The sequence below is a fragment of the Poecilia reticulata genome, unplaced genomic scaffold, assembly GCF_000633615.1.
Source record: "Poecilia reticulata strain Guanapo unplaced genomic scaffold, Guppy_female_1.0+MT scaffold_264, whole genome shotgun sequence".
Taxonomy (NCBI): domain Eukaryota; kingdom Metazoa; phylum Chordata; class Actinopteri; order Cyprinodontiformes; family Poeciliidae; genus Poecilia; species Poecilia reticulata.
Genome location: NW_007615046.1, coordinates 159,005 through 181,251, shown reverse-complemented (window position 1 = coordinate 181,251; position 22,247 = coordinate 159,005). Strand labels below are relative to the sequence as shown.

The 22,247-nt window shown below is 48.0% G+C and overlaps 1 protein-coding gene across 2 annotated transcripts in view; it reads right to left on the bottom strand.

Moving 5' to 3' along the window:
• The window catches only part of gli2a (GLI family zinc finger 2a), a 45,375-nt gene that overhangs the window by 8,430 nt on the left and 14,698 nt on the right, over positions 1 to 22,247 (bottom strand). For both annotated transcript variants that reach the window (XM_008402857.2, XM_008402858.2), the window contains exons 2-9: positions 19,788 to 19,884; positions 15,006 to 15,211; positions 12,520 to 12,708; positions 6,190 to 6,391; positions 5,809 to 5,986; positions 2,388 to 2,498; positions 2,081 to 2,221; positions 827 to 976 (exon numbers count right to left, since the gene is read on the bottom strand). In XM_008402857.2, coding sequence (XP_008401079.1) covers positions 827 to 976; positions 2,081 to 2,221; positions 2,388 to 2,498; positions 5,809 to 5,986; positions 6,190 to 6,391; positions 12,520 to 12,708; positions 15,006 to 15,211; positions 19,788 to 19,884 — 1,274 coding nt within the window. The remainder of the gene's footprint in view (positions 1 to 826; positions 977 to 2,080; positions 2,222 to 2,387; positions 2,499 to 5,808; positions 5,987 to 6,189; positions 6,392 to 12,519; positions 12,709 to 15,005; positions 15,212 to 19,787; positions 19,885 to 22,247) is intronic.

Here is a 22,247-nt window from a genome sequence, read left to right as displayed (position 1 = left end):
TGGTCCTCATGTTTCTCCACCCTGGTCCTCATGTTTCTCCACCCTGGTCCTCATGTTTCTCCACCCTGGTCCTCTCCCTCCTGCTCTGCATGTTCTAGATGAGCCTYTGTTCCAGAACATCTGATCCAAATGACTGAATGACCATCAGGTGCTGCAGACGCCTGTTAATCACCCAGAGATACAATCCAGGTGGCAGAAGGAAACACCTGGAACATGCAGGACAGGGTGGAGGAACTCTGCTSTCGATGGTGGTTTGACCCAGAAGTCTATTTTATGGGCTTTAGCGTGACGAACCAAGAGAGTGGAGCTGAACTGTTATGGTTAGAGTAACTGACTGTTTTCAACACTATTATACAAATAAGAATCCCAAAAAGTGTTGTTTGCTTTTATGTTCAGCACCTTCACTCTGATGCCCCTAAATAAAGAATAGCTCAACCTCTAAATCACACCATCTAAATCTGTACAGTCAGTGGCCTAGTCAAAGTCCAAACCTAGATCCAACTGAGGATCTCTTGGAGATGGATATTCTGATATTTTCTCCCGTCAGTCTCAGCTGGAGACCAAACTTCTGACTCTGGGGTGTAAATATTTATGCACTGTGGAAAACCAATAATTCATTTTCCTTCACATTTGGTTACTTTCTATTGTCTGATGCAGAACATCTCCAACTGAACTGGAGTTTGTGTTTGGTACCATCTGGTACCAGTAGAAAGTACACCTGGTCAGAATGTGTATCAGACAGAGAAGGACATCCAGCCCTCGCTTCCATTTTCWCCTTCAAACATCCAGGTTGTCATGTTWGCATCATGTTTTCTGCCCTCCTCACCGTGCATTTGTGCGGCTTCTCGCCGGTGTGTCTCCTCATGTGGACCACCAGCATGTACTGGGCCTTGAAGGGCTTCTGCTCCCGGGAACAGTCCTCCCAGCGGCACACGAACTCCTTCTTCTCTCCGTGGATGTGGTCGTTGTTGATGTGCTGCGTGGAGGAAAGCAGCTCAGGTCAGCCATGTCTCTGCAGCAGACACAGCTCTACACACAGTGCAGGTAGAAATACAGAAACTAGGTGATGAAGTAAAGAAGAGCAGGTGGAATGAGTGGAAGTATGTCAGATCTGGATCTGGACCTTCTGGTAGCCTARGGCTATCGGCTATCAGATGCATCTTACAGCAATTATGTATTTCATGAGAAACAAATGGGAGTTAACTTTTCAAAGTCATGTTGTCACAAATGTTTCATATCTAGATTGCAGGCTGCAGATAAACAGTTAGCCTGCTAACTAAATGGAGCCTTTAGTTTGCTAACAGTTAGCTTGGAGACGCTGGTTYATCCGATGTAGTGAGGAGTTATGGACGTAAATAATCCCAAACTCCCAGATTAAAAGCTGCTGGGTGAAAACAGCAGCATGGTGGCGCTTTGCTAACAMAACATGGAGGACGAYGGATCTAGTGGTTCTGGTTCTGCAGAGATGTTTCCTTCCTGCTGCAACTGGGAGACAGTGGGTCAGCAACGGGTGGGGGTGGGGTCAGCGGATTTATGACTGCGCCCACACGGGTCAGGAAGTTGCTGACCAAGAGGTCAGAGGTCACCAAGAGCTCTGTGGGGTGGTTGCTAAGGTCAGTTATCACTAAGCAGGAAGGACATCCGGGGCAGAACCGACCCAATCAGAATCATGTAATGACTGCCAGGTCCAGAGAGGAAGGACCTGTGGGCCAGAACTTCTGTCAGGGTTCTGGGTGGGTTTAGATCCACCAGAACCAGAACCATTAGTCTGGACTGAACTGAAATTAACTTGAAATGTCTTTAATAACTGAACTGGACCATATGGTTCTGGGGCCAAAGCCTGGTTATGGATGGGAGGACCAGAACCAGGTTTGGACTAGAACCTGGACCAGAATTCTGGACTTCATCAGCCAGGCCGACCCGGTCTCGGAGCTCTGGGTCACTTCACCCTGTAGCAAACCTGACCCCTGACCCTTGGACTACACCTGGCAGGAACCGAGCCGGTCTAAAGCTCATCTGTAGACGGCTGCAGTGCAAACTGGCTGTGAAGCAGCTGGATTAAATAATCCCTGGGACTCACATGGACGAGCTGGTCCTGGGTGTCGTGCTCCCTGCTGCAGCCGTCCCAGTGGCAGTCGGTCTCGTAAACGGCCTCTGGCTCCTGCTTGCACTCGTCCTTGTCCAGATCTTCGCTGAGGTCCAGGACTCCTCCGGCCTGGTCCTGTTGGCAACAACCAGCGGGAGGAAGAAAAACCTCTTTATTCTGACTCGTTAATATGATCCTTAATCTGCAGCTTCATCACAATCAATCAAAGGTGAATCGGTAAACACTGGTTTCCGGGGAGCGGAGCTGTTCCGCCTCCTGGTTCTGGTTCTGCTGGTCCCACCTGAGCGGACGGTGAAATGGGAACTGGACCCTCTGCTTCAGTCTTCACCTTGGTCCTCTTGGTGTTCAGCGGATTGACTGTGCTGCTGACCGCCGAATCTCCACCGGAGCTCTGAGCAACACAAAGACAAGAGAGGGAAGTCAGAGGAAGACACGAAACATCTGAAGAAGAGTCAGGYGACCAAGAGGCTCCTGAACTGGTCTCTGGGCCGCCTTTGGGTGAAGCGCGTCATATTACTGCAGGGATCATTAGATCTTTGGTGAAGCATTACAGATGTGTGGCAGAACAGATGACCTGAGCCAAGCGTGGGGTGGTTTCATCAGAAACCTCTGAACAGAACCAAACCGCCTGCCAGCAGGAAGCACCTGAGGCGTGTCTGACCCAGAGCATTGCTCTGTGGTTCTGAAAGGTCCAGATAACTCGTATAAACTTTTCCTCATTTTTGTGCATTCTGTCTGATTCTGCTTGATGAGGTTTTCCATCCTTGGTGTTTCTGCAGACCAGGGGTTGGAGCAGGAGGAGGCCCTGCCAGACCTGGAGGGAATCTGCTTCCACGACTTTCACATGTGAATCACCACAAAGGTGATTCTCACATGTGGAACCAGGCACCTGTCTGYAGGAGTTGGAGCAGGTGCATGTTTGAACCCCTGGTACCCTCCTCTGGGTCGGGATCAGTGGACATGACGTTCTGGTCGGATCTCTGAGGAGATTCCTGAGTCTCAGAGCGACTCCAGCTCTGAATCACGAAGCTGCGGCCTGCAGGTGTGTGATGGATGTGAACGCTGAACATGAAGCCAGTTTTAGATGGCGCGCTCTCACTGGTGATGGACCAACGCTACGTTAGCACAGCAGGTCTCCATGCTAGATTCTGACTTTTCCTTTAGACTCCCCAATGCTCCCCTTTGTGATTCAGCAATCAAAGCTCTAAGTTYCTTCGATTTATTRGCATATTTTTCAARTATGATTTGAAATGATTAGAACCTTCCTTTCAGGTGCTGCAGTTGTTTTAGGGGCAACAGAAGAGAGACAAATAACTAAAACTCTGTAGCAGCAGAAATGCGGAGCTGGATTCGTCAGACTGGGAGCCGCCGCCAAGACTAAACAGTTTAGACGACTGAGATGGCAGAAACGTCACCAAAATATGAAAGAAGAGTTACTGCTGCTGTTGCAGATTGGGCCGGATGCATTAGGAGTGGGGGCTTTGATCTACCCAATGACTCTGAACATGACGCAGAGGCTGAAGGCCTTTAAGCGCTAATGGAGGCAGAGAGAAGGGGAGGTTTGAGGCTGCATCAGCGGAGGGTCTAATCCCACCCAGATGCTCCGCAAAGACAGGATATGGTTCTGATCAGCGCTAATACAGCTGTGGCGGCATTCCCAGAGACGCCAGGAGGGGCGTCAGCTGGAGGTCACAACCTTTCTGTCACCTCTTTATTCATTTTTAGTCATTTATTCCTTCATTTGCTCATTTGAATTATTTTGCTGTTTGATCTTATTGTGAAGCACTTGGTGATTTTTTATCTGTGAAAASTGATGAATAAATAAAGTCTGAGCAGCTTGTTCTCTGAACAATAACCCTCATTGTTTTATTACACGCCAACCTTTAATCATTAACATTTAAACCAAGCAKGTTCAATTGTGGCAAGAAATCCAACTGATTTATAAAACWCAATATTTTGTCATTTTTATTAAGATTATTAATATCAATATTAACAAATTAATATCAATATTAACACTTTAATATCTTCTTGTGTTCAGTGTTATATTCCATGTTGGTTTAAAGCGTCTCATTCAGATTAACTGAGATTAGGACATATTTAGAAATAATAAAAATACAATTATTTATACATTTGAACAAAATCAGCATGTTATTYGCAGTAATACTGGGAAAAATATGRGTCATATTATAACGTAGAGATTGTGTTTACTCTAAATAGAGAAGGTAACTCTACCCAGATATCCATCATTCTTCCTTCCTATCTCCGTCACGAGATAAAATAAAGTAAAGCACTCCAACATGAATAAAACTTAGACCGCTCCAACGTGTAAAGATCAGAGTTGACTTGAACTCTTTCTTGGTTCACCATCATACCTCGGCCTGGCAGCACCTGTTCAGGTCAGGGATCTCGGCTAACGCAACAGGCAGGTTTCACCTGACCTCACGCAGCTGAGCCTCCAGGGCGCAGACGGAGGGCAGGTGGTTGAAACAATTCCCATGTTTACGCCTGCTCTGACTCTTCTAATCAAGAAAACAGGAAAGCCTATTACTGAGGGCCAAATGTCATTTGTAAATGTGACATGTAAAAACCTCACAGAACATTGTAAAAAGTGAATTTTATGTCAGGACAACTGCTTTGTTAACAGCAGGTTAGTTATCCAACCTGGTTTCTGCGGTTGTGTATACCATGCACACCTAAACCGGTTTCATGTGGCGAGCTAGCCAGGAGTGTCTGAATGAACAAACAGGACCATAACAAATCAGTAAAAAGGCTTAAAAATGGTCACATGGGTTGACGTTGTAGCCACAACTGCTAGCTGCTAGCATCATATCTTATAAAACAGCATATGACGCTCGTCATGATGGAAACCAAACCACATTTTTCATGGAGCAGTTTGGTATCCAGGATCTGGGCTGAGAAAAAGTTGTACACCTCCAGACTGCTGCTTGGTATTGTGGGATACTTAAAGAACCAAAACCAAACCAACTTTATTTATAAAGCACTTTAAAACAACCACAGCTGATACAAAGTGCTGTACATTAAAACACAACATAATTTTAAAAAATTAACCAGGTAGTTTCTGATACCAACGTCTTTGAGTGTTCTTTAATTTGTTTTATACTCTTTATATCCAACATATTTGTTCATTTGTCTTGTGTATCTTTGCATTGGAATGGGGTGCTGCGGTGGGGCAGGGGTAAAGCACAACCCTCATATGGAGGCCTTAGTCCTTCACGTTCAAGTCCCGGCCTGGTGACCTTTGCCACATACCCTGTCTCATTACCCACTTTCTTGTCTGACCCCTTTCAAGTAAAGACCACTTTGGCCAATATAACCCTTAATCAAACAAAACAAACAGAAACAAAAAAACTGATTTCCAGCTCTACAATAAGGTCTCGCCAACAGTTACCTTCATTAACTTTTAACTTCCTGCCTTCCATCTGAAATTGCACCATGTTCTTTTGTCATCAAAATCAATAAACTCTGCCCTCATATGGCAGCAAATGGGACCAATGCTTTTTGCCTCATGCTGTTGCCATGGAAACGAGTTGGGGGCTGAAATTGGTGAAGCTACCCTCCCTTACCATCAAGACACTACATCCCCCCAGGGSCCGAACCCCACARCYTCAGAATCACTGGTCAGCAGGTGAAGCTGGTCTGTAAGTGAAGCTAGTTCAGAAGGCTTGTCATGCTGGTCCTACCTGGTTCACCTTTGCAGACATGGAGGACATAGTGTTGGGGTGCTGGCGGATGGGGAAAGAGGGCGGCGGTGGCTGCAGGAGGGGGGCYGTGTGGCCGAAGGCGTTGAGYGGTCTCTGCTGGGACAGGAGCTGCTGGTAGGCCACAGGGTTGAGGGAGTGAGGGAAGCTGAAGGTCGGGCTGCAGGAAGACACGGAGCAGAAGATTCAGAATGAAGGCCTGGAAACTTCACACAGAACCCAACACTCCAGAACACAAGTTGAGCCTCTGAAAGACCTTCAGAAACTCTAGTTCCCTGCTAACCAACACAACTCCAACACCTAAGGGAAACCGTCAGACTGCTGACATGCCTAGTGCTGTGCAGAGCTGGCTAACATCCGCACCTGAGTCCCCCCACGGACAGGTGTCCATAGGAGCTGCTGGCTGCTGAGCTGGAGCGCGAGTTGTTGATGTAGGCTACCAAGGAGTTGGGCGACGTGCGGATCATGGTCTGCAGGTCAATGCTGGCGTCCGACAGTGGGGAGATGGACAGCGCCCTCTTCCTGTTCAGCCGGGGCGTCAACCTTGGGCTGGAGAAATGGGACACTGGAGACAGAGACAACTTCAAGATCAGGATTTACCTGGATGTTTCCCTCATCAGGCTTCGCATGACAGAATTCCTGACTTTTCCAAACACAAATTTCTTCCCTCATTTTAAGTAAAATACAAAACTTTACGTTGAATTTGTGGCAGAAATATCTACGAATGAACTGATGAACAGAATATTGATCTGTTTTCCTTTGCCAGGTCAACCTATCCAGGTGGAGGAAATGGTTACATTTCAGATGTTTTCAGTCTTGATAAAACACTGAATAAAGAACCAGAGCAGAACCTGGAACCAGAACCTGGGACCAGAACCTGGGACCAGAACCTGGGACCAGAACCAGCAGAGGGCTGGAGGTTTGGCCTGGTTCTACTCCAGTCTATCTCCTCATCTGTGCTGCTCAGCATGCGCAGCCTCTACTGAATAATGAACGCTTGTTACTGCTATAGCATCTCAAGCTAAATGGAGGCAATTCCAGCTAATGGATTTGATAATAGCATTAGAACAAAGGTGGAGTTCAGGGCCATCCAGAAAAACTCCAGGCTCCAGCTGGTTGTTCAGTTTGCTCAACAAGCAGCCACTCATTCTTTTTATTGATGATTGAAACATTTAGCTGCAGGTTTCCTGAGAAAGGCCMAGATTGGAGCAGCAGGTGCCTCAGGAWKCCAGGCCAGGCTGCTTTGTGTTTAACCAGGACATGATCAGAGGTGTGAGAGGCAGGAAGCCGTTTACGGGCCCATCGCAGCTCAACCTCCTGGCTTCAGCTGCAGCACTGGCAGCATGGTGCCGATGCTGCAGCCTTAGCTGGAGGAGTTCACAGCGCCTCAGATCAATGGATYCAGGCAGCGGCAGCCGTAAAGCTGCAGCGCTTGGAGGTGGCGAGTCGTAAACTGTGGACATGTGGCCTCGATTAAAGGGCCCCCGGGGCGTCTGGTGGCCCCGAGACAAGGAGGGAGAGAAACGCCGCTGGAAAAAAGGAGGGCTTTTCAGAAATGTTTGACTCAACGAGTCGCCTCTCTGCGCCGTGCAGACAGCCAGGACCCTTTCTGCGTTAAGGCCAGCAGCTTTACATGTTTGCAGCAGCTTTACATGTTTGCATTAATACATGGAGCAGGAAACGGGCCCCATGAGGCTTTGGCCTCATGGCGTGGTGCCCAGTGCAGCGTTACACCCCCATCTTCACCATCCTCACATCTCCGAGATCCAGCAGCGAAACATCCCACAGTCATTCCTCCCTAAGATGAGTTTAATCTGGCCTAAGTCTCCCCAGATTCCCCCCAGCCCCCGGAGAGGGAGGCGTTTGTAGGTGGAGGGTATAATTGAGAGGGTGAGCATGTTCCGGCTCTGAGTGAGAAAACAGATGTTGCGCAGGCCGAGGCGGCGCAGCGGCATGCGTGTCTGGAAGTGTGAGTGCGTGCACGGCGGCGTGTTGCTATGCGGGCCGAGTCGAGGCTGGTTGTAATTGTGGGATCTGGATTTATATAGAGAGACATAATTACACAGTGATGCAGAAAGTGAGGGAAATATTTAGAAAGCACCGCAGAGGGGAGTTATGTGTTCAGGATTATTTCAAGCATGTACTGCAGATTCAGGAGGAACGTTAATTTGAGGTTTGTGCCCTGGTGTCGTCATGGCGGCTCACAGAGCGGCTGTGGCAACAGTTAGTCCAAGACTCCAGCTTTGAGCTCTGCACCAGTTTCTTCTGGTAATTACCAGCCTGCAGGGGGCAGCAGTGGGAGCAGCGGTGCACCAGCTSCACATGTGGACAGAGTCTGGACCGGGACGCAGCACATTTCACCACGCAGGCCAAGCGGCATTAGCTACAAACTAGCTACCAGGCTCAGCTGAAGCTCTGGCTCCATCAGGATGCCTGTGTCACAGACGGACACTAGGTGGTGCTGCAGCGCCCGCCCTTCTTCCTCTGGACAAGAAAAGTGCCCTTCAAAAATTGTTGTTCTCTTTTTTGGTACACAAGTTGTCTGTTTATTAAACATTTAATTTACATCCATAAATAAGGCCCGAGTGACGTTACAGTTCATACGCAACTAAAAAATCTCTTAGTGAAGTCGTGCTCAGTGAAAGCTGTATTTCCTATTTCTGTGTGTAGAAATGATGTGATGATCAGAGTGTTTTATTATGTAATAATCTCAGAAATATCTTGTTGTCTGGGCTCAGTTGGTGGAACTGTGGCCTTGCAGGAAGAAGGTGTGAAGTTGAAATCCCAGTTTCTCCCTGGTCAKGTGGGGGCGCGGCTCGGTTCTCCAGTTTCCTCCCACAGTCCGAAAACACGACAGGTTGATTGGTGTCTGGATTCTTGTCTCTCTGTGCTACCCTGCGACGGACTGGCGACCCGGCCAGGCGGCCCCGCCTCCTTTCCCCTGGAGACGGGCTCCACCCCCCATGACCCTGAGAGGGTTAGGGGTAGGTAATGGACGGATGCTGCTGTCGGTTCTCAGTGCCTTGAAGTTAAGATCATTAATCTGAATTCTGGCTTCATGCAGAAGTAGATATGATTCTGGTCATTTTCTGCATTGTTGCTCTGCCATACTTGGGCTGTTGTTGCCAATTTGGTTTAGAGAAATCAACCTATAAAGTGTTGAATATCATCAATGACAGCAAATGGTTATTGATGAGAAACAGGTTTGTGTGGATGGATGTTTTGTGAAATCAGTCCTATATCAGAACCCCGGCTGGTAAAACATCTCAAGAAGAAGGATGGTCTCCTCAGCAGTGCTAGCAGTGCTGCTACCCCCACCAGTAGCTGCAGCAGCTGACTCGGTGCCAGCGCTGCTGCCTCAGGCCTGTCCATGGCGTTCCTCCCTGCCGGCCTCTCCTGCCTCAGTTTCAATCCCAACTCTGGGAGTTTTATGAATCGTCGGCGCCCAGCGCCAGCATGTTTATTCTCACACTTCCAGCAAGGCGCTTGTGAACTAACATTTAGCTAAGTGTTTGTGTTTGCAGTCTGAGGGGACGGCTCGCCCCCCGCTGAGCCTCCGGAACCACATCAGAACCCGGGTCGTTCCCGCTCTGCCTCGCCTGCAGATGCACACAAACCTCTTTCTCTGCAGGATGGTAGACATTTTCTTTGGCTGCTGCTTTTGTCGTGGCAGTTTCTACKCTCGCCACCCTGCCTCTACCCCCTCATGAGCTCTCCCCCCAATCCCTGACATAGCGACCCGCTTGTCCCCTGAATGCCTCCCAATGTGAACTTTCTGCTCTCACTCAACACTGCTAGTGCTAATCATATTTGAAAAATACTCTAGCTTCAAATCASCCTCTTTAAAGGAGCACAACCTGCAACCTGTGAAAAGTATCAGCAACCCCCAGCGTTCCTGTGTTGACGCCAGTGTTGAAGCTAATATCACACACAGATAACCTGAGTGAARACARACGGCAGTTTATGATTCACTGAAGTCATAAATCTAATCAAGCTGGAACTGTGTGGAAAAGTAATCACACCCTGACTCTCCTGTCTTTGGCAGCAGCAGCTGCTCATCTTTAGGACCATCTCAGTCAGACTGAAGTCCAGATTTGGACTAACCATTTCAAACCTTTGTCTGTTGGTCCTTCAGGGTGGACTTGCTTCAGGTCATGACCTTCTCCTTGGTTCCATCATYAACTGTAAAATGTTGTCCAGATCCAGAAGCAGCACAGTCCACCATACTGGTCTGTGCTGTAGATCTGGAGGTCTGACGTTGAAACATTGTTAGTTCTGCTCCAGATCAGACAAACTTTCATCTCTTCAGTCCACACAACATTTTCCCAGATGCTATTTTTGCTCCTCGAGTTAAAAACACTGAATAGAGTCAGGTGGCACTTTCTCATGGCAGGTCAAAAGGTTGCATATATTTATACATCTTTGCCCAGATGTTCATGAAACTTTAATTTTCTATATGAACGTGTGTCTGATGATGAAGCTGCCATTCAGGATGAAAAGGAGCCAAGAGTCCAGAGAGGACATCCACCTTGGACAGTCCACCACTGATGGAGACACTGCTGATGGACCCAGCATGGACGGTTTTGGGCTGTGGAACAAAGTTGGGGTACCTGGAGAAAACCACTGCACCAGTCCTGGGTGGGAGGTGTCTGGTACTCCAGAGAAACCTGCAGGAGATTCTCTGGGTCAGTTGAGCTCCAGTTGGGTCAGACTGAGAAAACTTTCCCCCAACGGTCCTGATGGCCTTTTCTCCAGGCAGAAGAGAAGTTGTACCATGAGTTCACTGAGGGCTTTCAGGCCTTGTGGTGGGTCTGCTGAATATTAATACGTCAATTGATTTTTAAATRTATTTATCTGTGGCTCCATCCAAAGTAAACAGAAAGGATTKGATGTAGGTTCTATTTGCCACCTTCACCACTGCTGAGGCCCAGTTCTCACTCTAAATAAGCTCTTTGATTAAATCTGAGGCGGCCCGCAGCCACCATTAGCTGCTGCCTCGGTCAATATGGTCTCTGTGAGTGGAAGAGCCCGAAGACTGGCAGAGCGGTCCGCTCCTGACCACATCACAGAGGCTGCCAGCGTTGATGCTGCCGAGCGGCGGCTCGTCAGGGTGACTGAGGTTGTGGCTACGCCAGCTAACTGCGTCCCAAACAAGCATGGCCAGCAGAGGTTGCTGAGGTGGTTGGGCACTTTCAGTTCCTTTTGTTTACCTCTGTGATGGCCCCATTTCTAAGATTAATGGCCCAGTAATCCAATATCCCATTTTATTACTTGGTGTCCTGTCAAGATGGCTGCAGAGATTATGAACCTGCAGCGGCTGGTTGTTGGCTGGATGGAATCAGAGACTCCTGGAGGAGCAGGCGATTGAATGATGGAGCACCAGGAAGACTCACTGTACTGGACTGAGAGAGCTTTTTGGATGCTGTTTGCTGCTGAAATCCGAAGGAGTTCACGTTCTAACCTGCATGAAAGAACAGGCTGGTCTCTGTAGGCTGCTGTGTAAATACTTCTCCCTTTTACAGGGTTCTTACACATTCTTCTTGTCAGGATTCCAGAGTTCCTGGTCCCTTTAAACCCAACATAGGACTGTACTACTTAGTGGCACCATAGCTTTAAAGATGGATGGACGGACATGTTGTCTACAGGAGGCGGGCATATTCATTGATTCAACAGTGTGTTAGATTTTGACCCACTTTGGTTCCAATAGCAGGAAGAGGATGAGTTTAGGGAGGAAACTCTGTGATGTCAAGAGGACCTTAAAACCCCACAACTAGGACCAAAATATTCTCTTTCTATGGCGCTGGAGAGGACAAGGCGCATGACCTGAAACCTTCCTTTGCTGGTGGTGGAAGATCGCTTCATTGGACGCAAAATTCAGTTGACTGTATTGTATTGATCGGCCAAAGAAATTAACCTTGATCCTCATTTTACTCTGAATTCTGCAGAAGGAACCTTGTGGTTTCAGGTTCTTTAAGGTTCCTGTCGACATGCTGATGCTGACTGCTTGCCACCCCATTTCTTCAAACGGAGAAGAAATAAAGGAGCTGAGAGAAATAGCTTCACGACGACCGCACCAGCCTGATCCAGAGCTGAGAACGCCATGTTATGAGTGTGATTGGCGCACAGCAGACCGTAGCCGTTAGCCACTGAAGCTAACCTCTGGTTCCCGACACAGTGAGCTGAAAGCTTGCTTCGTCGATACGAACTCCATTCACAGTGGCTGGTGTCTAATAAGGCAGGGCTTTCTGACGCTACCATTTTCCTGCTTCTTGATATTTGAGTTTTGCGCTGTCTTCGACATTTTGATCTCAATTACTAATTTATTAAAAATTGCTGTAAGGAATTATTTATAGTTATTCAAAGCTAAATGCCTACTAGCACAACAGATGGACAGACACAATGACGAACACGATGAAGAGTGATCCCAGACTCAAGAGTTCTTCTTCTCTAGGTTTTCAGGATCTTTGTCCTCAAACACTACAAAAGCACAATTTCAATGCTTTACAAGCTCCTGGCGTCCGATGTGGCCACGCCCCCACTATGACCACGCCCAGATGGTCATGCCCCTACAATGACTGTGCCCCACAATGGTGGGAAGCGTTCCAGCAAATGCCTCTAGAGGAAGGAGAAAGGGAYGTCATGATGGCCGATCATTTTTGGGTCTTTAGTTGGATGCTTGCTGTTTCTCCTCACCGTCCACAGGGCCGATGTAATCCGGCAGATGAACCGCTGTGGCCGTTGTGCCGTTCTGGATCAGCAGGTCGCCGTAGGGGCTTCTCTGGCTGGCGCTGGCCATGAGGTGGTAGTACTCCGAGGGGTTGGCCCCCGGCGGTGGAGGGGGGAAGCTGAACAGGGCCCGGTCCTTCAGATGCTCATGGGTCACTGGAGGAACAGAAAGGAGGAGAATCAGAGTGATTGAGGGGGGGGGGGGTTCCTCTAGGACAGACCATGCTTTATAACAGTGGTCCCCAACCCCGGTACCGGGACGCGCAAGAAATAATTAAATATTTCCGTTTTTTGTATTGAGTCTGGAGGATCTTTTATTTTGAAAAGCCTTTAACCGGATTCTCTCGGTTACTTGCCGCCAACACTGAGGCCACAAGCAGCAAAATGAGTMAGAAACAGATCAGATGTCTTTGGAAAGTTTCTCTGCAAAGAGGAAAAGGCCCAGAGAAGAGACAGGAGGATGGATTTATCCTGGACCGGTAGGTGAGTCCCACATTACACGCCGCTCTGCGTAACATGCGGCGACCTGCTGCTAATGAGGCAATGAAGCTTCAAGCTGCTTCACCACGTAGAGACCAAGCAGGCTGTGGATATCAGCAACACTTCAGGTGTTATTGTSTCYCATCWCTCCCTGATGGACCGTCTGGTTGCAGAGGAACAAGCTCAGGGCTCCGTTAGTCATTATCGTGAGTTAAAGTTTTCACTAAAGTAAAATGTTCGTTTTTGTGGCGCTTCTGTTATTTTGAAGGGATATAAAAACACGAACCGATTCCAGTCAGAACATCCCGATTCCAGAGGATAATCCAGTAAAACCCCAGCATAGCAGAAATTTAGAATAACCAAACACGGATGACGATGTAGAAGCAACAGTGATAGTTTGTGGAGTCATTTTAGAGATAAAAGACGTAACAGAAAGAAAAGGAGGTGGATGAAAGACGACGGAGCAGCCGCTCTATTTGCTGCTCTATGATTTGGAGGTGAATATTTTTTCATAGTTAACATTTTTAACTGAATAAACATAATAATGACCTTTAGATTCAATAATGAACATTTCCACATATCATCTCCGATATGTCAGCTGTTTGGATTCCCCTCAGTTCTCACCGCGGTTTCTGATTGGCTGCCGTCACATTCAGCAGGTTGTTCTCGTTCCCAGTCAGGAAAAACCCACAGGCTGCAGTAAAAAGGCCAAGACTACGCAAATTGGATATATTCAGGATTTAGCGGGAACACCAACATGCAGAAGCCTTATCTGACGGTTACCCCCCCCCCCCCCCTCCCCCCGGGCCGCAGCAAAATGTTCCAAGTGTTGACCGGTCCGCGGTAATAAAAAGGTTGGGGACCACCGCTTTATAGGATGAAATGAGGTCATTCCCAGAGTGCAGGTGCAATTCTTTTACTGGAGCAACAGCAATATTGACATAAAATGTGTTCAAACCTGTATGCAGTAAAGCTGCATTAAAGACACCAGAACCGATTAGAACCAGAGCTGCAGAGGCACCAGGACTGGATACCTCAACCTTCTACTGCAGCCAGTCTGCATCCATCAGAATCAGTCCAGTGGAGAACCTGGATGATGTTTTTGCTGGTACACAGATTTCCTGGAACTTTCATCACTGATTGAAACTAAATCAATGTCTACTCATTCTTCAGTCTATTATTATTATAAACCGTGGAAAAGGACGTCATTAAACACTATTATTATGATCTTTATGACCACAGATGTCATTATTGTCCTGATGTGGATTTGTTTCTTCTTTAATAATGATAATAACACCAGAACACCAATAAAACAGAAGGTTAAGTACCARCAAAAAGAAAACCCACAAAGGCAGCGATTGGACACTCCTGTGGTGATTTGTTGCTCCCTGGTATCTTATGTCTCCAAACTGGTTTTATCTTTTCAATCTCACACAAACCCAGATGGAGCTGTGAAGATAATTTGATGACGGGTATGTTTCAGTAGCTGCAGCTGGAAATGGACTGTATGCCGGCTGATAATCAGGACTGGAACCTCCGTCTATACAGACTCAGTGAGATGCAGCCAAGCAGGAGGAGCTGCTCTGCTCAGCTCTAATCTGCTCTTCATCACTAAAATCTTCACTTCTTAACATCTCACCGACTTTGCTAGATGTGTGACAGCAGTTTCCATGGAGATAACTGAAGATAAATGAGCATCTACATAAACAAAACCTTGTTCAGCAGAAGAGAGAGCAGAGGAAATGTGTATATTTAGGTTCTTATGGAAAGACTTCATGTTGAAGCTCCACGATAAACTGGACTCGACTCTCTCTCTGTCTCACAACACTCAACTGTAGGTTCCTGGTAGGTAGGTCACCAGGTCAGCACCTGACCTCTAAGGTCATCAGAGACCTGTCAACCCAAAGATTGTGACCCAGAACTAAACAATTCAGACTTCTCCTAGCTAATTCTGCAGTGATTTAAAGTTGTACCTTCAGCCGGGCTCAGTCCTCGTGCCGCTGAGATCATGGACAGGGTTGGACTGCCATGGACTGAGCGGAGGTACTGGTCCATGTGAGGGCTGATGTACGGATGRGGCAGGCTGAACGGGGACTCGCCGGGCCCAGGCGCAGCGTGTGGGGAGAGTCGAATCAGAGAAATGTCTGTGATGGCTGGACTTCCTGTCAGTCCTGGGGGGCTGTAAAGAGGAGGTAGGAGTTAAACACTTGAATCACACATTGGTGTGTTTAAAAACTAGACTTGGTATCTTTTATTTAACTAAAATGTTTGAGTGTCAGTTTGCCTCCACTCCCTAACCCCCACAGATAATACACAATAATTCCTTTGTGTTCACCTTCTTCTATTAAAGCCTGAAGCTACAAACAAGCCAGGACTGATAGCTTTCAATTGAGAGGCTGCAAGAGATGTAGAAAGTGCATTGCATTGGTTTGGGTGGCCAAAGCTGCTGGGTCTCTCCCACCAGACTGCAGGACCAGACAAAACCCGTAGCAGCTAGCTTCAAGAACCCGGAGCAGCTAGCGTCCAGAACCCGGAGCAGCTAGCGTCCAGAACCCGGAGCAGCTAGCGTCCAGAACCCGGAGCAGCTAGCGTCCAAAACCCGGAGCACCTAGCTTCAAGAACCCGGAGCAGCTAGCTTCAAGAACCCAGAGCAGCTAGTGTCCAGAACCCGGAGCAGCTAGTGTCCAGAACCCGGAGCAGCTAGCTTCCAGTCTGCTGCAGGATGGTCTGAATTTGTCTGCCTATCAGGTCAGGCTGAGCAGTAAAGTTGTCGTCTCCGGCAGATAATTGGTGGATGTTTGAGAGAACAAAGACTAGTGAGTGTTGTAATTCCTGGCAGCCTCCGGGGCCGAGCTGGAGGTGAAGACGTCTGCTGCAGGAGATGCCTTTGACAGCTCTCATGGTGACTTAGTCTCATCTTGATCATGTTTTCAGTCTGAGGTCCAAACACCTGAGTGACCATTAGAGGAGGGACGTCTTGACATGACAAGCAATTCCTTCATACTGTAAACTCCTGATTCCTCTTTCCAAATTGTGTTGGCAGTAATATTGAAATTTCAAGATAAAAAGATTATTTCTTTCTTTTTAAAAGGCCTACAGGTTGTTGAGGCTTCTCCTGACCGGGGATGACCCTAACCCTTTCTGTTTCAGTCGTTGTGCGACCTCCAGGACATCTGACCGAGCTGCTGCATCAGGACGCTGAGGAGCAACACAGAGAGGTCATGACCCTAACCCTCTCCTAGGCTGTCAGACTAACGGATCAGAGTCCAACCTGCAGTTCATTATGAGCAACATTAATGTTCAAATAATGTGAAAATATTCCACGTTTCTTTTCTCTTTAGCAGTTTGTTTTCTGAGCCGGAGCCTCCTTGTTGGTTTTGTTCAGCTCTGCTGTTTTTCACCCCATGTCTGTCACTGAGACTCAAACTYGACAGTAAAATACAGGAAACATAGAAGTGACTCAGAACCAACAAAGAAGCTAAACCTTCTGCAGTTAACAAGGCTCTGAATGTTGCTGTGCTGTAAGTCAGGCTGGCTGCAGGTGAACGATGGAGCTGGCATGGCTGGCCCCAACTCTCGCTCCATTTCCAGTAAGCGCCTGCAGACTGCTGGTCTTGTCCCAGTGCCAACTTTCTGCCGTATTCCACTGCAAACAGCCATAAAGACCCCTCTGTTTGGGGCGGCAGGGAGACGTGAGAAGAAACAGACGGTCCATACACAAAAACACGCTTCGCTCGCCATCCATGGAGGTTGGCACTGCCGTCTCAGATTAGCGCAGGGGTGATCTGCTGGGATAACTGGCACTGGGACTGCTGGGATAACTGGCACTGGGACTGCTGGGATAACTGGCACTGGGACTGCTGGGATAACTGGCACTGGGATGGCTTCTCTGCTTCTTCTACAAGGTGTCTGAAAGTCATCGCTCACCATGGGTCCCAGTGAGACACTGAAACACAGGAAAACCTTCACAAATCTGTCCAAACACGGATGCATCCCATTACCAGGTTACGTCTGTTGATGTAAATGATCAGGAAAAGCCTAAATATTCATCACAAATTTAACTAAATGTTAAAAATGTATGTCATCCTAACTGATGTAAAACTTTTGTTCTGATTTAATATCAGACTATGAAGAATAAATTAAGCAAACTAAATAAGTATCTGGTTTAAGCTGCAGTTTTCCTCTCAGGGAACAAAAAGGAAATAAAGTAGCTATTATTGTTTTCTATGTTAAGGCTTAAATGTTTTAAGATCTAAAAATAAGTTAAACCATGACAAACAAGATGAGGTGGATTCATCWAGATGTTAACCAAGAGATGCCTGGGAATAATAAAACGAGTTGGAGTTAAATCATCAGTTGGAGAACCTGGAGAAAAGAGCAGCTGCATCAGCAATGAATTGTCCTTCTTGGTGCTTTTGATTGATCAGCTGCTCTGATTTCCTCTGCAAAGGTTCAATAAACCTCAGACTTCACTTGTTCTTGGCGACTTTGACGGAACCTTGACAATGAACCCTGCAGCAGAGCAGCCAGGAGCTCCTGAAGCCTCAGAGGGACCAGATATTTCCTGACACCAGCAGTCGGACCAGAGTTGGCACTGAAGGCCGGCTGGWCCAGCCTCCGCCAGACGAGATGGAGGCYGGAGTGTTTCCTGAGGTTCCTAGGATGGAGGGTCGCCACCGACTGAACCTCTGCCACCCTGGTGGAGTGAGATGCTCTCAAACAGCTGCTGTTTGGCTCCCTGCATGTTTGGTGGCTCTAACTGCAGGAGGAAMGTTGCTGGGACAAGATGCAGCTTGTGGAGCAACAGCAGGAGTCGGAGGATACCACAGCTCTGGCTTCTGCTGGAAGCAGAGTCCGGGCCCGGCTCCATCCGGAACCAGAACTAGCCGTGGATGGAGCTCCTGTTTCCGAGTAACGATGGAGAGAAACTGGCTCGCTGGAAGGTTCTACTATGAGCTGATTTTGTGATCTAATTAAACCTTCGGTCAGCCTGTGCAGCCTCCAGCTGCTCTCTGTGCAGGTGAGCAGTCGGTGAGCTCAGGTGTTCCTGCCAGGTGTTCACGCCGTCTCGTCCACCTCTGAACGTCCTCAGGATCTTTCTCTCCACAGCGGTTCTGACCCCAGTCCAGCATGATGGACATGAATCCTCCACTGGGACTGTTTCCAGCATCAGGACCATCTTGTTCCCACTAGAGGGGCCAGCAGATGAGGCGGGATTACCCTCGGGGTAATTACCCTTCTCCTGCCCCGCCGCTGTCACTAAGCATTTGGTTTTGTCTTGATTATGTAGAAACGGTGTTGAGACCGTGCGATAAAGCATGAAACTGTCTGGCTGCTGATTGGTGACATGCCACTCCCCGACTGATGGCTCTGTGTTTCCAGCGGCACATTCCTGGCTCTCAGCCAGGGGAGCCGTGACGATGAGTAGGACCTTGGAGACGAAGAACATGTCCCTCCCACTGTCCACGTCCCTTCCTTCTCCTCACCAAACCAAAACAATGAAGGAATACTTCATCTGTAAACTGGATGTAGTCAACACATTCCCCGCCGAGGGGCTGCRAGGATTCACCGGGCCACAGCTTCTGAACACGACCACATGTGTTTGTGTACAGAGCGGCGCAGGCCACAGCTCCACCACACACAAACCTTCAGCATATTTGAACGTCTCAAAGCCTCTTTCTGTCCGACCACTTTCCAAAACGCCCAGGTCTGGGATCGGGAAYGGTTGGAGGATCCGTGTTCCATATTCTGCTGTGTTGTCACCGAGTTTCTGGGATCGGCAGGCTGGATCCTGGGCGCTAATATCAAACACACCGACTCTCCTAGGCTTCTGGTTTTTGCAGAACATGCTTGACCACCAGCAGGAGGAAAGTGGACTGAAGCCTGCTGAAGAGGAATCGTTGCAGTGACAGAACTCCAGATCAGAGCACTGCTGCACGTCACTGAACTCCTTGGCCAGACGAAGTCTCTGTGAACCGTTAGAGAATTTGTCTCATCGTTTTGAAGCTGCGATCCTGATGAATTTAGCAGGAGTGCTTCATCAGAGTCTTCCAGCGTTAATCACAGCACCTCCTGTGCTGCTGGTGATGAATAKCTGCAGTGTTTGCAATGCATCACCTGATCTGCAGCTGAATTTAAACGTGTTGATGGAGCTACTATTGATCTGGGTTCCTCTCTTCCCTCCAGCCTCCTAATCAGATGAAGGCCTGAGAAGTCCAAACAGATCCCACGGTTTWAGTCGGATCAGTGGGAAGCGCTCAGTGAGACCCCCGGCCTTTGCTGCACACTGTTAGTCAGCTGTGTGAAAGAAGACTCCTTCACACGAGGCTCTGAAATAAATCCCAATACACAGAGAAACTAAAGGAGCGAAGAGAARCTGAACCTAATTTAAGGKACAGTTGGATTTTTCCAGATTTCTTCCAGAATGTTCAGATTGAGAGATGATGGTTCTGACCCGGTAAAACCTTCTGGATCGAAACAGATCTTTCTTTTTCCCATTGCTTAAGCCCAGAGAGCAGAGACACACCCACCCTCCAGTAGATTTGGTTCTGATTGGTTCTGTTTAACGGACCAGATCTCCTACATCAGTTCTGGGGGTCCACCAACAGAACTTCTTTACCGTGACCTTTAGGAGTCACACAGGGACCGTTTGAGTCTACGATGAACAGGAAAAGGCAGGAGTCACCATAGCAACCAGTGAATCAGCACTTCCTGTACCCAAGAAGAGAGGAAACCCGGCCGGGTCCGGCTCCTACCTGTGCATGGCGTGGAGCGGGTGTGGCTCGTAATGGTACCGGCCCTCATGGTGCCTSGTGTCGATGGGGCTGTGGAACGGGAAAAGGTGGTGAGCACCTGTAGAGATAAAAACACACATCAGGGTGCTGAGAGGAAATACTTGAGCTAAGATCCAATTTCTGATGAATGTGGGCCCAGCAGAACCTTTTAYGGTTCCCGTAACTCTGCACTTAATTCCAGCTTTTATTCTGTCGCCCCGAGAAACAGCGACCCATTAATGACTCCCTCATCCAGCGAGACCAAAGCAGCTTCGACACTGCCAAGTTTTTATGGCTCAAACAAAGTCTGCAGAGATGCAGCGCTTCCTGCCATAAACCGTCTGCAGGCCGCGGGCGAGGCCCGTCAGAACAACGCAGCAGATCCTCATTAAYCCTCATCCCAGCAGCGATCCGCCTCATGTTCTACAAACAACCTACAGCAGGTTCGCTGCCTGCTGGGGTTAAAGGTCAGAGAACGCCCTCACCTGTTCTCAGATTTTACCTCAGCAGATGAAACATGAATTTCATTTCATGCACTCTGAATGCAAACTTTGACCCAGACGTTCAGAGCAACGCCACAAACTGATGATAAAACTTTACTTTGAAAGAAGGAGAAACGTTTTCTGACTCCTTCCTGTTGGAGACGAGCCTCAAAAGTCCAAAAGACGCAGCGGCGGTGGAGCAGAACCTGCAGGCTCCAGCAGACTGTTGTCTTTAGACCAGCCAGACATTTCTGCTGCTTTAAGCCTCATTGAGCCTTTTGTTGTGTGACTGAGGCAATCATGGTGACGCTGCAGCGTCTTGTTCTCTGTGAATGTTGGTGGGATTACAGCTGAGTGAGGAAGAGGAGAGTTTCCCAACCTTTGACTGCCTTCGCTCTTTGGCTTAAATCTCCGGATCAGGATGAGATCTGCTTCTTTAATCGTCTCTTGTTCTGGTTGAGGGTCTCCTAAAAAGTTCCAGTGAAGCTGAATTTCTGTCCCCGGATGTTGTAGTGAGGAAAACAGGAACCAGAACATGTTTTTATGYAGCATTGGGTYCTTCTGCATGTTTCAACAAGTCTTATTTAAGACTTTTTAATGCCTCCATGAATGAAATTTAAGACTGAAAAAATTCTTGCTGCTTTACAATCAAGCAAAAGTTGTGAAGTTTGTGGCTCTTGGCTTTGAGCTCCTTCAGGCCCCACAGCCTGAACCACCACAGGTTTTCYATCAACGCTCCCAGCCTCGTCTGGGTTGGCAACAGGAAGTGACAAAAGCAAACATCATCCAGCCAACTGGTCGTAAAGGTCCTGCCCCATGGGAGGCGACGTTGCTCCTSTCATTCATTTCCTGCGRAGCTGCTGTACATGTAGGTTTGGCGACGCCACCAGTCTGGGCCTAGAGGGCGCTGTTGTCACCATGACGATCTGTATGTTGGGTTTCATYGACCGCAGAGGACACAGTTACTGTTTCAGTGTCGAGATGAGGCCCAACAGATTTGCTTTCACCAGTGGAGCGTTACGCCGGAGCTTTCCTGGCTGTTTGAGCCTCCCAGAGTGTTTGCTTCAGAGGCGGAACCAGAACCCGGGCCGGTCTGCTGTGAGCTGTGTTTGTAAGGCGGAGCTCTGGAGGCTCGGCTCCCGGTGGACGCGGGGTGAGGAGGCCTCAGCAGAACCTTCATCACCCAGACAGCTGCATTGTTCTGCAGGCTGCAGAGACGGTTTGATTTACGGCCCGTCGGATCTGAGCGGAGACACGGAGGACGGACCCACGGCTGCTTCCTCATCGTTTCCACCCAAACCAGGAATTTTTCTGGAAATGAACTTTTCTTGTTCTGATTTCCGAAAGAAATATTTTAAAATAAATTAGATTTATGATCCAACACGTGAAGCAGGAATGGAAATGATTAGAATTATTTCCTTAAGATTATAATAGAATAAATGTGAGTGTAGAAATATAGACTGAAATAAACTGAGTGGATTAAACTGGATCCTGAACTGATTTAATCATGAAAACGTTGAAATTACATTTTACATGAAATATAAAATGTATTAATAACCAGATAAACGTCACAGGAGCTTAAAGAGAAGAACTGGAATAATAATAACTAAACTGTTTACTGTATTTATTCCTCCACAGAAAAATACATTTTATTGGGATTTTATATCAATGACCAACAATAAAAAAACTTAAATGAATAAAATGTTTTACTCTGATTTCCCTGAATCAGTAAAACTATTTCAGCTCTGGATCCGTCTGCTGTCTGTCCCCTGTCCTCCAGGACGTCCTGGCGATGAGACGCTGAGAGGATGTGGAGCTTTGAGGGACCAGAGGAGAAACAAAGAGGCCAACAGGCGGGGGAGGGGCGCAGACAGGAAATTCCAGCAGGAAGAGTTGGCTCAGTTCCTAACGACACGGCGCCGCGCCAACACACACACACACACACACACACACACACACA